General features: G+C 44.6%; 1 protein-coding gene across 1 annotated transcript; it reads right to left on the reverse strand.

Annotated features, from left to right (window-relative positions):
• Nucleotides 1-2,442: 2,442 nt before the first annotated feature.
• On the reverse strand, nt 2,443-10,280 carry LOC307086099 (histamine H3 receptor; the record flags this gene model as incomplete). The annotated part of the gene is made up of 3 exons (XM_079751151.1): nt 9,925-10,280; nt 9,326-9,492; nt 2,443-3,333 (listed from the first exon to the last, which is right to left on the reverse strand). Exons 1-3 carry the CDS (start codon nt 10,175-10,177, stop codon nt 2,443-2,445), a joined length of 1,311 nt encoding a protein of 436 aa, XP_079607277.1. The 5' UTR covers nt 10,178-10,280.
• Nucleotides 10,281-16,058: the final 5,778 nt, after the last annotated feature.

A 16,058-nucleotide genomic window follows, 5' to 3' on the forward strand; every position in this document is an offset into this window, starting at 1 on the left:
TTGGAGGCATATGCACACAGACATGTGGTCTCGCAGACACACATGCACTTCAACACATCCTGTCACGTGCAAACACACACACACACACACACACACACACACACACATTGTTTAAAGCACAGACAGCGAGCAACACATGAGAATAAAACTGTGCCGTTTACATGCACTGAATACAAATCACTCAAGACTCTGCAGTGCAACATCTATGTTGTTTTTTCCCCGGCGCCTGCCTGCCCCTCCTTGGCCAATTTAAAGTGGCACCATCCCCCTGACGTGTCCAACAGCTAGTCGGCCTGGCACACATGCCACGACGTTTCAATCTATCAAGCAAATCGATGGCAGTACTCCGTCTAATATAACTGCACAGCAGCATCTAGGGCTGTGGCTCCGGCGGGACAGCTCTCGCCGGTGCATTTAGATACACAGGGAGAGTGAACCCAGGTCGGCCATTCTGCTGATAAATGCACTTCTGCCTCCAACCCCCCCCCCCCCCCCCCCCCCTCCACCTCTCCACCCTCTTTCCCCCTTTCCCCACCCCCCGAGGGAAATGTGGTCTGCATCCCTCCGGTCACAAGTGTGGCTCTGCACCTCCCCCCCCCCCCCCCCCCCTACTCTCTCTCGCCCCCACCCTCACCCCCATCCCACCCTCTCCCTCACCCCACCTTCTGCGCTAAGCCACAGGGGCGAAAGGGGAGAGAGCGAGAGAGATGGAGCTAGTGGGAGAGAGAGCGATACATAGGGATAGCAAGGGTGAGGGAGAGAGAGATCGGGATAGCGAGAGAGAGATAGAGCGCTAGAGATTGAGATAGGGAGAGGGGGGAAAGAGAGAGAGAAAGAAAGCGAGAGATGGAGAGATGGAGATAGGGAGAGAGGGAGAGAGGGGAAAGAGAGAGCATTAGCGAGCGAGACAGAGAGATGGAGATGGGGATAGAGCAGGAGAGAGTTAGGAAGCTGGGCACAGGGAGAGATGGGGAGAGAAGGATAGGGAGAGAAGTGGAAGAGAGCGGGAGACACTACCAAGGGTGCAGAGGCCGGCTCCCTGCAGCTGTGCCCTTATTCCCAGCACCTGACCAAAGGGCCCCAGATGTGCGCGGGGGCAGAGGCAACATTTTGAGCAATGCCGGTCCCCTGTGGGAGCGGGCACCTGCAACGTAACCTCTCGCTATCTAGCATGATGGCGTAATTACTGGACTAATAAGTCTGTGTCCTGAAAGACCTCCTCTAATCTATCAGAAGGCCATGATGTCGGCGCGGGGAACGGACTGAAACAAAGCAGACCGCCATGCCGCCACCGGCTCTTCAAAAGGAAGTTGTCACTCAACTTGTGAGGCTTTGGAGAAGAAGCGGCCTAGTTTGCCCCCATCAGGCTGACAGGGAAAGTATCGGTGGTTTTGGAAGCCAGGATGTGCAGAAAAACAATGGTTGTTTTTGAATTGATGCAATGGATCTTCTAGACACAGTTTTTAAAGGCTCATATTCATGGATAGTTAAACAATGTCGTATAGTCAACCATGCAGTTGACCATAAAGTTCGTAATAACCACATTTTACAACAAAGTTTCAAGCTCGGTTTGAGCCGTAGAAAGATACAACGTAGTATAAATACACTTAAAGATCGATCTTACACAAGCATATTGTATTGCACTGATAATAGGTCGTTTTATTGTTTGAATGTATGTAGCTTTTTCACATTCATTGTGTAAAACATCCACCTTGAACATGAAATATTTCCAAATATTTCCTAAAGCTGACTTACACTGCAAAAAAACAACCAAATACCGAAGCACCGCTAGCAGATAATGCTGTGAAGGTAAATGGTGACATCTAGTGGTACTTGAGCAGAAATACTTCTGTTCGACGGTTTATCCGAACAAATACTGTTTTGCATTGTTGCCATGGGATTAGGAGAGAGATCTGTTAAAGAGAAAGTCGTAAACATTTTCAAGACGATATATTTTAGTGAAGTAGTGCAAATGTGCTTCTTCTTCAACCCATTGAACTTGCTTTTGGTGCACACTTTCACCAAACATAAAGTTCCAACAAAGATGATAAATCCACTGGCTTCATGAAATGGCACTTTTCGTCCTTTCCATCCCATATTGTATAGCAAACACTTTTAAATTATGTCTGATGCATCATTTACACTGTATTTTCTAGTATTTCCTAGCACAAAACACTAATAAACTACACCTCCTACAATGTATCGCCTAAATAGGCCGCTAGCAATGGTCATTATGACAAAAATAACTCCTAAAATCTAGTTTCACTCCATCTCCCATCCTCCCATGTGTACTGAGCTGTGACCAGCGTTATTTGCAACCACCAATGACTCAAGTAAAGATATCCACAATACGCATTCATTAATAATAAATCCATGTGCACTCGCGCATGTTCGCGTGTGTGCGCGCGCCTCCGTGTGCGCGCGCGCGCGTCTACTCCCCTGTCAGTGGCTGCCGTGAAGGTCAGCCGAGGACTGAGTGGCCCGTCTCCGCGGGCACAGGATGCGGGCGAAGGCGCGGCGGAAGCTACTGTGGCAGAGCGGGTACAGGAAGGGGTTAATGGCCGAGTTGAGCCACAGGAGCCAGAAGGTGACCTCATACCAGTGATGCGGGATGCAGCGGCCCCTGCAGGCGGCGCGGATGATCATCAGGAGGGTGTAGGGCGCCCAGCAGATGGCAAACACGCACACGATGATGGCCAGAGACTTGGCGATCTTTTTGTCCCTGGACAGACGACTAGGCCGGCAGGCCGCCGACGGGTCCAGTTTGCCCGTGGCGCCGGTGGCGCCGGCGGCGTTGGTGGTGTTAGCGGAGGTGGCGGAGGAGGAGGAGGAGGGGGAGGAGGGGGAGAGGAAGGAGCCCCTCATGGCCAGCCTCGCCCCCAGACCCCCGTGGTGCTGGTGCAGGGAACGCGACGACGGGGGGCCGTCCTTCCCCTGGGCACGGGAGGCAGCCTCCTCGGTGGCCAGGTGGTGGTGGGGGTGGGGGCGGGGGCGGGGGCAGGACAGGATGCGGGGCTCCGGCGGCGGCGGCGGCGGCGGCGCCGACTCCCTGCTGTGGAGGATCCGGCGGCGGCGGATGCTGAGGTAGATGCTGATGTGGAAGAAGGCCACGGAGAGGAGCGGCGAGAAGAACTCCAGCATGGAGGCGCTCAGCAGGAAGTACCAGGTGGAGTAGAACTCGGCGAAGCACTGGCCCGTGGGCACGCGGCTGCGGCCCACCGCCAGCTCCCAGAAGATGATGGCGGGGCCGTACAGGGCGAAGGCCAGCAGCCACACGCCCAGCATCTTGAGCACGGCCTGGTGGGGCACGCCCTGCCTGGCCCGGTAGCTCACCTACAGTGGACACACACGACGGGGAGCATCGTTTGCATCGTCTGTGGTTATTATGCGCAGCTTTGGGGACCAATGTGTTTTAAAGACGCACATTAACACGGACTCAAAAATGTGTTGTTTCAGCTGCCTTGATAGTTAAATGTCAACCCTCTACAGAAATGTTAGCTAGGAAGTTCATTGTGTTTATTTTTGGTCTAAATAAATACAATGAATTATGTTTTGGTCTAAGTTTTGAGCCTAGTTTTAGCATTGGTATATGCAAAGAAATAATGTGCACATTGAATATTAAATATGACACGTGACTTAGTGGACCCTTGTGTTTTTAAGACGCACATTAACCAACTCAAAAACTCTGTGTTTCAGTTTCCTCAATAGTTAAACGTCAACACTCCAATGTTGGTAAGTAAGTTCATTGCATCTATTTTTGGTCGTAGTTTTGAGCCTAGATTTAGCATTGGAATATACAAAGTAATATTGTGCATATAAAATATGCAACTGTGTAAGTTTTCCCATTAGCAGCCTCTAGTGGCTTGTGTTGTAGCTACATTTATTGCTTTATAATTCGAGAAAGATTCCCTGGATGGATTGAGTCGTGGAAGAACATTCAGAAAGTGCAGGTGTAAGTATTCATAGTTGCTTTTAGACATACAAATAGCACTATGTTTTAACAGTAGTACAATGTTATCCATGCTCAAACTGAGACATTAGAATAATCCAAATGTTTTCTCCCGGCCCATGTTAGACTACTTTATTACGACACAAAGTGCAGGTAGTGGTGACAGATGCAAGACCACAAGGTGGCTCGGAGTGTAGCCAAGCAGCCCCGACCCTTCCAAAAAAAACACACACACACACACACACACAAACACACGTGTGCGCACACGCACACACACATACACACACACACATACAAACAAACATACACACACAGACACAGAAACACACACACAGAAACAGAAACACAGACACACAAACACACACACACGCACACAGACACACAAACAAAAAACACACCACGCGCAGCTGGTGTGCTTTCAAGCAAGACAGTTTTCCAAGCTAATAGGCAGTGCTGTCTTGTACCTGGCCCTGCAGCCTGACCTCAGTGTTATCGCAAAATGTACCCGTTGATGTGGATGAAAGGACACACCCTAGTGGTGGGGTTTGGTACAACACCCCCATGCATATGTAGAATAGTCAGCCCTCTTGTCCACTAGGGCCATTTGCCAATGATCTAACTTTATTCAAACATAGGATGATAACCTAACAAACATGAAGACAATTTTATGTCCACTAATTTTAAATATTAGAATAAGTTGACCTATTTTTAAGATTAAAGTGAGTTGAGTTATTTCAAATATCCTGATTTAAACAGCTATGGATGCTTCCTTTTAGACTTGGAATCTGATCCTGCAAGCAAAAATACAAATAGAGAAATAAATGGAGAAATGTTTTTGTCATAACTGTTTTACTATTGTTTATGATTATCAGCATAAGCATTCATAATCGTAGTAGTAGTGGAAGTAGTATGAATTCTGATGTGCGTGTGGCATGCGTATACGTGATTATTCATATCTTTCATCAGCATCTGATTTGTATAATAACAAATATACTTTTGTACTGTATCATTTGAATGTTTGTAAGCGTGCATTAGAAGCCCATATCTATATACAGTGGGGCAAAAAAGTATTTAGTCAGCCACCAATTGTGCAAGTTCTCCCACTTAAAAAGACGAGAGAGGCCTGTAATTTTCATCATAGGTAAACCTCAGCTATGAGAGACAAAATGAAAAAACAAATCCAGAAAATCACATTGTCTGATTTTTTAAGAATTTATTTGCAAATGATGGTGGAAAATAAGTATTTGGTCACCTACAAACCAGCAAGATTTCTGGCTGTCACAGACTTGTAACTTCTTCTTTAAGAGGCTCCTCTGTCCTCCACTCGTTACCTGTATTAATGGCAACTATTTGAACTCCTTATCAGTATAAAAGACACCTGTCCACAACCTCAAACAGTCACACTCCAAACTCCACTATGGCCAAGACCAAAGAGCTGTCAAAGGACACCAGAAACACAATTGTAGACCTGCACCAGGCTGGGAAGTCTGAATCTGCAATAGGTAAGCAGCTTGGTGTGAAGAAATCAACTGTGGGAGCAATTATTAGGAAATGGAATACATACAAGACCACTGATTCTCCCTCGATCTGGGGCTCCACGCAAGATCTCACCCTGTGGGGTCAAAATGATCACAAGAACAGTGAACAAAAATCCCAGAACCACACGGGGGGACCTAGTGAATGACCTCCAGAGAGCTGGGACCAAAGTAACAAAGGCTACCATCACTAACACACTACGCCGCCAGGGACTCAAATCCTGCAGTGCCAGATGTGTCCCCCTGCTAAAGCCAGTGCATGTCCGGGCCCGTTTGAAGTTTGCTAGAGATCATTTGGATGATCCAGAACAGGATTGGGAGAATGTCGTATGGTCAGATGAAACCAAAATAGAACTTTTTGGTAAAAACTCAACTCGTCGTGTTTGGAGGAGAAAGAATGCTGAGTTGCATCCAAAGAACACCATACCTACAGTGAAGCATGGGGGTGGAAACATCATGCTTTGGGGCTGTTTTTCTGCCAAGGGACCAGGACGTCTGATCCGTGTGACGGAAAGAATGAATGGGGCCATGCATCGTGAGATTTTGAGTGAAAACCTCCTTCCATCAGCAAGGGCACTGAAGATGAAACGTGGCTGGGTCTTTCAGCATGACAATGACCCCAAACACACCGCCCGGGCAACGAAGGAGTGGCTTCGTAAGAAGCATTTCAAGGTCCTGGAGTGGCCTAGCCAGTCTCCAGATCTCAACCCCATAGAAAATCTTTGGAGGGAGTTGAAAGTCTGTGTTGCCCAGCGAAGGCCCAAAAACATCACTGCTCTAGAGGAGATCTGCATGGAGGGATGGGCCAAAATACCAGCAGCAGTGTGTGAAAACCTTGTAAAGACTTACAGAAAACGTTTGACCTCTGTCATTGCCAACAAAGGGCATGTAACAAAGTATTGAGATGACCTTTTGTTATTGACCAAATACTTATTTTCCACCATAATTTGCAAATAAATTCTTTAAAAATCAGACAATGTGATTTTCTAGATTTTTTTTTTTTCATTTTGTCTCTCATAGCTGAGGTATACCTATGAGGAAAATTACAGGCCTCTCTCATCTTTTTAAGTGGGAGAACTTGCACAATTGGTGGCTGACTAAATACTTTTTTGCCCCACTGTATAGTAGCAGCAGTAGTAGTAGTATTAGTGTTTGTGGTGGTGGTAGTGACAGCAGTAGTAGTAGTTGTAGTAAAAGGAGTAGATGTAGTAACTCCTAGTAGGACAAGTAAATAGTAAATGGACTGCATTTACATTGCGCTTTTCAGTCCTGTGGCCACACAAAGGGCTTCATATATATTGCCTTGTTCACCAAATCATACACACATTCGTACACACATTTATACCCGCATGCATACACCTGTTTACACAGCCATTCCTACAGCCATTCAGACACCCATTCATACACACGTACCTACACCTGTTCACACAGTCATTCATACAGCCTTTCATAAACACATTTGTGACTGCGGTGTCAGCCATGCGAGGCAGAAGCCAACCTGTCAAGAGCAGTCAGAGTTAAGTGTTTTCCTCAGGAACACCTCGGCACTCAGCTAGGAAAACTACCCTGCCCTACCCCTGGAGCCCGGCAACCCCAGTAGTACGAGTACTAGTAGTAGTAATAGTAGTAGTACTAGAAGTAGTAGTAGTAGTAGTAGTAGTAGTCGTGGTAGAAGTGGCAGTAGTAGTAGTAGTCTTTAAATGTTGCGTGTAGTATTAATTGTATAGTGGTATGGTTAGTGGTGATATTAGTAGTATTAGTAGCAGTAGTATTAGTATTAGTAGAAGTAGTAGTAGTAGTTGTAGTAGTAGTAGTAGTAGTAATAGCAGAAGATCTATACACCTTGCTTTGTGCACAGTAAATAGCTACAGTGTTGCTAGGTTACACATTGATCTCCCATCGATAAAGTGAGATTACAGGACTACTCAATAAGGATAACAATGGTCTAGCATCAATAGGAGAACATTCAAAGCCTCCATTAGCAGTCAATTTCTAAAGAATATACTTACACAGTGTAATCTTATTCATAAATATTGTGGTTTCTTTTTAGATTTCATGGTTATTTACATACTTTCAATTCCACAATAATAATAAATAATTCACTGATTACTTACAGGAACTCAACATCTGATTCTTTACTAGCTGTGTGTGAAGGTACTACTATTGGTGTCAAACCATCATATTTGATACACTGTTCATATGATAATGTAAAAAAATGTAATCCCTTCCCTTCCAGTGCAGTATTCAATCCACAGATGGAAAATCTAACCCATCCCCTATTCTTGCACAGCTCTTGCCTAATGCTACCCACTAGATTGGTCTGGGAGAGGCTGGATTTCCTCAGCAAGGTCAAACCTCTAAATAGGAAATACGTCCGAAAATGTATTGTATCACCGACTGTAGCCTTTTGTAATGGTATCAGCTCCCATCTCCACTCTTTAAGCACATTCGTTCTGACTCCACCTGCGATTGTCAAAGGCTAACTTTGACAACCTTTAAATATTGCAGGGGATCGGTGGGGAATGCTTTTAGGAAAATGCACCCTTTCCCGCGGCCTGGTTCTGCTGTGATTGATGTCGACTGGTTTTCAGGACCCTGGCAGATAGAGGATCCCCATGATCAAAGCAAGCTAATTAAAGAAGAGTATCTCTCCCTGTGCCTCCTTCTCTCTGTGTCTAGCTCTCCTGCTCTCTCGTCCTTTAGCTCTCTTACTCTGTCTAGCTCCTCTCTCTCTCTCTCTCTCTCTCTCTCTCTCTCTCTCTCTCTCTCTCTCTCTCTCTCTCTCACTGGTGTTATTTGTATTCATTGCTCTGATGTTAAGTGTTTGCTTATGAAAGAAAACAGAACACTCTCTTTGTCTACTGTGCCAGGCTGCGCACTCATCTTAGAGTTAGCATGCATTGCATATGGGCACACTGACTGAGACACACACACGCGTGCGCGCACACATGCACACACAAACACACACACTCACTCACACACACACACACACACACACACACACACACAGAAAACAGGATAATTCTGGGCAGCAACTGCCAGCGGAGGAGACAGGAGGTGTGTCATGTCGGCACAAGAAAAATACACACCTCAGATGGAATGTTCAAAATGATTAAAACCAACAAGTCACTCTCGTGCGTCAGAAAAAAGAAAAGAACCATTTTGTATCCAAAATCCATTCATTTTTGCTCTCGTTGATTGTTCCCACAATACCTGGTTTTAGTCATCACTACCTCATACCTAACACGTTCATAACACACACTACTCCCTCTGAAGTACAGCCCCGTGGTGACTGGCCATTCATTCAGCATGGAGTGGGGGGGGGGGGGGGGGGGGCGCCTGAAAGAGGGCTCAGAGTGGCGACAGGCATGGCATCGGCCGCAGCACCAGAGCCGTTCTGCGCTGAGGGCTCCAGCACATGACCTCTGACCTCTGTGTCCGCTGCCACGGCCAAAAGGGCTTTCATTAGCGGCGGCGCCGGGCTTGGGCAGGTCAGGGAGGATTAACCTGTACAGATGGTTGCGGCCGGGACAGAGGGTTGCCTTGAATCACCTCTGACTCCCCTGGCCTTTAGGCTACGAACCAATACCTGAGCTGTCCCGTTCCCAAAGAAACCATTAACCTGCAATACGGTTTCCCGAGGGGGGAAAAAGCATAGGCCTCAGTCGTTTCATCACTTAGGTTCAAACCTATCACAATCACACTGAGCCAATGGATAGGATGGAGGCATGAGGGGTTAAGAATTGTGGCGCCTTCAATCGGGGAGATAAAAAAGTGAGATACGCCGATTCAAAATCGAGATACGCCGAGCAACGGGCCGCGTTTCCACGTCCCCACTCACCGCCCGCGTGACGGACAGGAAGCGGTCGTAGCTGATGAGCACGATGTTGAAGACGGAGGCGGAGCACAGCAGGTAGTCCATCACCAGCCAGAGTTTGCACAGGGCTCGGCCCAGCGTCCAGCGGCCCGTCAGGACGTAGGGCATGTAGAGCGGGATGCAGAAGGCCCCTGGGGACGTCGGGGAGAACAAGGGTACTCAGGTCACACAGTCACACAGTCGCACCGTGAGGACTGAGGTGTGGAAGGGGTGGAACTCGCTGCATTGATCTGGTTTTGCATGTGTTCATTCATTCATTCGTTTGTATGTTTGTGTGTTTGTTTGGTCATTCATTTGTTAGTTTGTTCATTCATTCATCATTTATTCAATCATCCATTCATTTATTCATCCATTCATTAACAGTACAGTAAATATGCATACATATACCCCTACAATACATATGCATACAGTGATTATGCACATACAGACAGACAGACATAAAAAGACAAGACAGAAAAGACTGAGAGAATGTTCGTGACAAGGTCGTGAAACTTGAGATAGTATCTATGCGTAGTGGGTGGTCAAAAGACGAGAGGCATAAATAGGCTACATATCGAACTTACCTACAAGGAAATCCGATATTGCCAAATTCAGAAGGTAGTAGTTGCATTGTCTCCTCAAACTCTTGTCTACTTTGAAAGCGAAGATAACCAACGCGTTTCCCAGGACAATCACAACAACCAAAGTCACCATCATCACCACCAAAACGACAAACACAGGTCCAGAAAACGCGAAGTTGGAGTGGATTTTGGTTGAGTCGTTGCCAAAATAATATCCACTTGAGTTAGAAGAACCGTACAACTGATCTTCCGACATTGTCCTGAATTGAAAAACAAAACCTAGGTCGCCGTCAATTCGTTCGCCCAAAATCTGTCAGAAAAGGCAACAGGTGCCACGCGAAAAAAAAACGCCGAATCCAACGACCAATATATTATTTAAACACGCTCATTCTGATCTGCAAATACATTGCATTCTGCTAATGAACTAATGAAAAAGCATAAGACTAAAACATGGGTACGCGTGTTGTCATCTCAAAATGTACCCAGAGCACCTCGTGGATTACGCACAGTGTAGCGCAGCATCCCATCTTCAGCTCCGTCTCCGCTCCACACCACCACAGCTTCACACCAACACAGCTCCACACCACCACGGCGAATCCACCACCCCTCGCTCCTGGAAATATGCCAACTGCTTTTCTATATCTAATGGCCGATTTTAGTAAGTGGTTTTTAGTTTTAGTTTTTTTTTTTTTTTTTACATTTTGCCTAATGTGGGAAAGGGTCAATAGGCATTATCGGATTTTGAGCCCAATTTGTTTCCCAATTAATTTGGCCTGTCTGTCTTTTTCGTTTGCATTAAGAAGGACTAATAACACGTCTATCTGTCTGTCTGTCTGTGTGTCGGTCGGTCTGTCTGTCTGTCTGTCTGTCTGTCTGTCTGTCTGTCTGTCTGTCTGTCCGTGGTTCTATCTGTCTGTGGTTCTGTCTGTCGGTCTGTCTGTCTGGTAAGGAATTAGAGGAGCTAATAACAGGTCTGTCTGTCTTGTAAGGACTAATAAGGATTAATAACTGGTTTCAAATTAAACTGAAGAAATAACAAGGAAACGAAAAATGGAATGCACCGAATGCATGGTTCCTGTAAACGTAATCTTCCAGGGCTTGTGCATCCGGACCCAACCCAAACCATTGTTAGTGGCCCTGTTTGGTCTCAGAAGCACAGCTCTGTTTATGACTCGTGTCTGGTCTCCTCCTCTCCGTGTGACTCGATACAATCTGATTGACCTGCGAGGGTCAATGAGCAGCAACAGAAAGAGGTGGAGAGCGTACCCACAACATACCTGCTGGGAAGATACGTGTACTCAGTAAGCTGCCCATCCTCTGTCAGATCCCAGCAATTGGATCTTGTGTTCAGGTCCATTGCAAGTTGCTTATTGTATTCCTGGTCACAGACACACATTTGTCATTTTGGTTGGCCCGACAATGTTTTGTGGATTTCCCAGCTGTGGTCTGAAAGAAAACAAGAGGCAACCCTGCAGCATAGTGAAAGTGTTACTGAAGGAGCTGCTGGTGGGAACTGTTGCTATTATTGTGCAAAGATGAAGCCTAGGCTATAATGGAGTAAATCTGGTCACAACTGCACCAAGTTAGAGGGCAAATTGGGACATGGCACAGAAGTAGGTTTATCAATTTGTGTTCGACATTCCCTTTGAGATTGTCATTTGAAATGAAACAAAATGTTTCAAGAAATTATAAAGGCGTTCAGCGATAAATACATGGATAAATAAACAAAACAATATAAATACACATGGAATTGTAATGCCGAATGCCGAAGTTATTTGGCCCTGGTTCTTTTCATAACAATTCTCTGATTAAATTATGTAAAATACAAATTTTATTTCCCAAGCGCACCCCATTCCTTGTTTGGATACTATTTGTGAATGCGTTTTTCAGATCCAGGGCCCGAGGTGCAGAAATGTAAATTTGTACAATGTGAAATGCTAAAACGGTCTCATGTATTTTTGAAGTGCGCACTCAAAAATACCCAGTAGTACACAGTGGTGCAGCACGTTACAGTCATTCTAATCATTGCTATATCAACAACATCATTACATAAAACAAAAGCTCTGATTAATAACTATAATCAAAACAAGTTATCAGTTTGATGGCAATCTTTTTTTCCATTTCCTTTTTGCTTTCTGCTTGTGCCAATGAGGATGTTTGGAACGGCAGACAAGCTTTGTCTCCGATTGTATACACAACAGTTGTGTATCAAGAGCTGTGTGTCAATAAATATTTTCTGTTGACAATTACATTTGGTAACCTATATTGGAAATGGGAACCAAAAATATGACTTGGGACTTCGGTAGTGTAGGGTCAAGTGTCCCAGTAACAGAAGAAGGTCAGAAAGATTTGAGGAGTTCAATTAACTTTAATCAGACAATTGGCATTGTTCAAATCTACTTAGGGTGATAAATGGTTTGTGCTGAGATTTGAAGTGGAGCAAGATGGAATAATCAAGTAATTTCAAGCTCATTATGAGCCATTCATATCCTGTTTAATAACAGTGGAGTTGATAATGTTCAGCTCTGAACATTCTCCCCTGCCATTCTCCACACAGAGCAGTGGAGGTGTGTGTGAGGAAGGGGTCCTCAACACCATCATTATACATCATTATACGAAAGGTTGAGCTAATACAGCCAAGTAAGACTATGTATCTTAAAGGGCGAATGCATGGGAGGTTGAATGCACATTCAGCCTCCTCACACTACACTGGATGGTGTATAGAGTTCCCAGGACTCCCAGCCAGAAGGTCTTCTGTTCAATCCCAAACTGCCTAACTGGGTTGTGGGTATGTTCCCACTCTCTCCCTCCTGAACGACATGTATTTGAATTCACTACGTCCCTTTGGATAAATATTCTACTCACAGGACTGAATTGTAAATATTAAGGAAACACGCCATTACAATGTGGTGTGTGTCCAAATCCTGAGGTGTTACTACGGAGAGCCAGTTGTCAGAGAGAGCACAGAGAGGGAGTGAAATGATTGTGTTGGAACAGAAAATGATTAATAAAGTTCCCAAGGTCTGTGGATGTAAACTGGTGGAGTTTAACCTGTAAAAAAAAAACACTTTGAAAGAGATTGTGTCAAAAGATTGCACTGTTCAAAAATGACATGCCCTATCTGAACACAGCAATCAGTCACCCCAACAACATCGGGTGATGCCTCACCAACAATGATCGATGCTTTAAGGGTGGGGGGTAGCATATATTATGGGGTATAGGTATTCCGAACACAGGAGGTTGAGTCACCTCCCTGTGCTGTTTGTAAACCATTGTTTTTTTTTCCATTTCAACGTTTAAATTGGCCATTGGATGCATAATACAGTCTCCACCCAACTACAACTCTGCCATCTTGATAGACCATTTTTTGCCGAACACAAGTCAAATCATACAAAAAGCAGAGGCAAGGCTGGATATTTGATGTATTTAGAAATACTGTTCAAAACAGACTCTATTCTACCAGTGTATTAAAGACATCATGTTAGGTTTAAGACGAAATGATTCACAAAACGTTTTTCACAGATGCACTTCAACCTGCAGTCCTGCTTGCGATAGGGCAAGGCTATTATCATATTTTTGATATTTGAAGCCCATGTAATAGGTCTGGGTGTGACTCATCGTCACAACATTTTGTCATGTTAAATTTTTTATTAAAAAAGACTGGAGAAAATGGTGGCCCGCTGGGTTATCAGTGATGTAACCTAACCCCACCTTCAAAATCTGCTGAAATATTAATTGATCATGTTTTAAATATGTATTGTTATAAATAAACATTATTACATTTGAACGAATGGTGTTCTAGTGTATGGAACACCATTGTATGGTATTGAACAGCCACACAATATAAAGTTAAAAACGGCTTCACTTGCTCAGAGGCAATCTTAATATTTGAAATATACTTGAATCTCTTCATTAATTTCGTTTTTTATGCGATAACTAAAATGTCCGTCACCTGGGTTTAAACAAATAGTATGCACATAATGCAAGTGTATGACATCAATTGCATTATCACTCACAATAGGCCCGACAATCAAGGTGATAGCATTGTCTAAAAATGCGACGGTAACATATTGTGGCCCGGCCTGAAGTGAAACATAAGCAGATAAATTGTGTTCCTTGGATGCATGATAATTATAATCAAGTTGAACATATTTCGGCGGTTGTAAATGCACTGAAACAGGAAGACACCGATGATGCAGGTGCGCCCACCAGGCTTCCGTGTAGCTTAGCAACCCCAAATTCAATAAGATCAAAGCAAAAAACATATTTTTCACTGCATAGTTTCGTCTCTTTCAAGTAAGGAAAAGCAGAGGTGTGTTCGGAGTGTGCAGTTTTCCTATTCGATGAATTTTAAGTACTCGCATGGTATTTGCAATTTCTGGGTTATATCCTCATGGTTGAATACAATTATTTAGTATGTCTCTTTGGATAAAAGCATCGGCTAACTAAATGTAATGTTGTGTGTGTGTGTGTGTGTGTGTGTGTGTGTGTGTGTGTGTGTGTGTGCGCGCGTGTGTGTGTGTGTGTGTGTGTGTGTGTGTGTGTGTTTGTGTGAGTGTGTTGACCTGTTTGTGGTTGTGTGGGTGTGTTTGTGTTTATAATTGTGTGCCGATCTGTTTGTGGGCGTGTGTGTGGGTGAGTGTGTGTGAGAGAGTCAAGAGAATATGTGTGGATAATTGATACAGTATAGACCCACTATGAGCCCTTCTCTCTCTCTCCCTCTCTCTCCCTCTCTCTCTCTCTCTCTCTCTCGCTCTCCCCCCCTCTCCCTCGTCTCTTAAATGTCCCCATTGGGAATAGTATCTCTAGTCTCCTTTTGAAGCGGTGGCCTCTCCTTGCCGCCATTATCTTGTCATTTGTGGGGGATTAGGCACCGTAGCACACACGCGCAGTCACCGAGTGTGACAGCTTACAATAATTGCCGGGCTAATTAACTTGAACTCACACCGTTCACGTCTTCCCTCGCCGGCACAAGACCTGATTTGATGAATATATGCTTGCGTAATTTAGTTCTTAACTTGCAGTTCTTTTTTTCTCCCATCTCTTTTTTTTTCATGAACAACGAAGCCATTGAAGTAAGTCTCAGGATAGTCTGGTGATAGGGCTATGTGTGGGCTGTGTTCCATTGAATGTCTCTTCACATTAAGGCCGGAAACGTAGGCTTGCTCATAGGATCTCCATAAAAAGGCTGAAAATGAATGCCATTTTATTTTAAAGGAACCAATCATCCCTCTGAGTGTGGGCAGGAGAACAAGAATGTGCATTTTTTTTCTCTTTGAAACATGAGCTTCTAAAGGGTGCTAAGATTTGAATGGGTAACACTTTATAATAAGGTGCCATAATAAATAGCAAACTAGTCATTACCTAACCCTTTGTTAATATTTGTTAATTGTTACTAAAATATCTTTTTGGCATAATTTAATAGTTTTTTCATCATTAATTAAATATTAGTTGATTGCATAACCCTAACCCAATCCTAACACACGACCCTTACCCTAAACCTAACACACGGCCCTAACCCTAACCCTAAACATAACACACGGCCCTAACCCTAACCATAACACACGGCCCTAACCCTAACCATAACACACGGCCCTAACCCTAACCATAACACACGGCCCTAACCCTAACCATAACACACGGCCCTAACCCTAACCATAACACAAGGCCCTAACCCTAACACACGGCCCTAACCCTAACCATAACACATGGCCCTAACCCTAACACACGACCCTAACCCTAACCCTAACCAGCGACACTCTGGTCAGTGAAAAAAAACGATTAACTTGTGCTAAATAGCCTAGATATTTTAGTGACAATTAACAAATATTAACAAAGAGTTAGGCAATAACTAGTTGACTATTTATTATGGCACCTTATTATAAAGTGTTACCAAAATGTCAATCATCTTTTTTGATATTATTTATGAGATATATTTATTGTTTATTAACGCTGGGGACCTGACGTCATTTAGACACAGAACCCACGTGGACGGTGAAAGCACCCTGTGAGCGTGCAGCTAGTCACGTGACATGGGGGGGGGGGGGCAGCAGCGGCTGTAAACTGAGCTGATTTTAAAAAAAAAAGCTCTTCACTGGCTGGCGCTGTTTGTTGCGAGCAACAAGTTTCACCCATGT

This window comes from Pollachius pollachius, assembly GCF_949987615.1.
Source record: "Pollachius pollachius genome assembly, chromosome: 14".
NCBI lineage: Eukaryota > Metazoa > Chordata > Actinopteri > Gadiformes > Gadidae > Pollachius > Pollachius pollachius.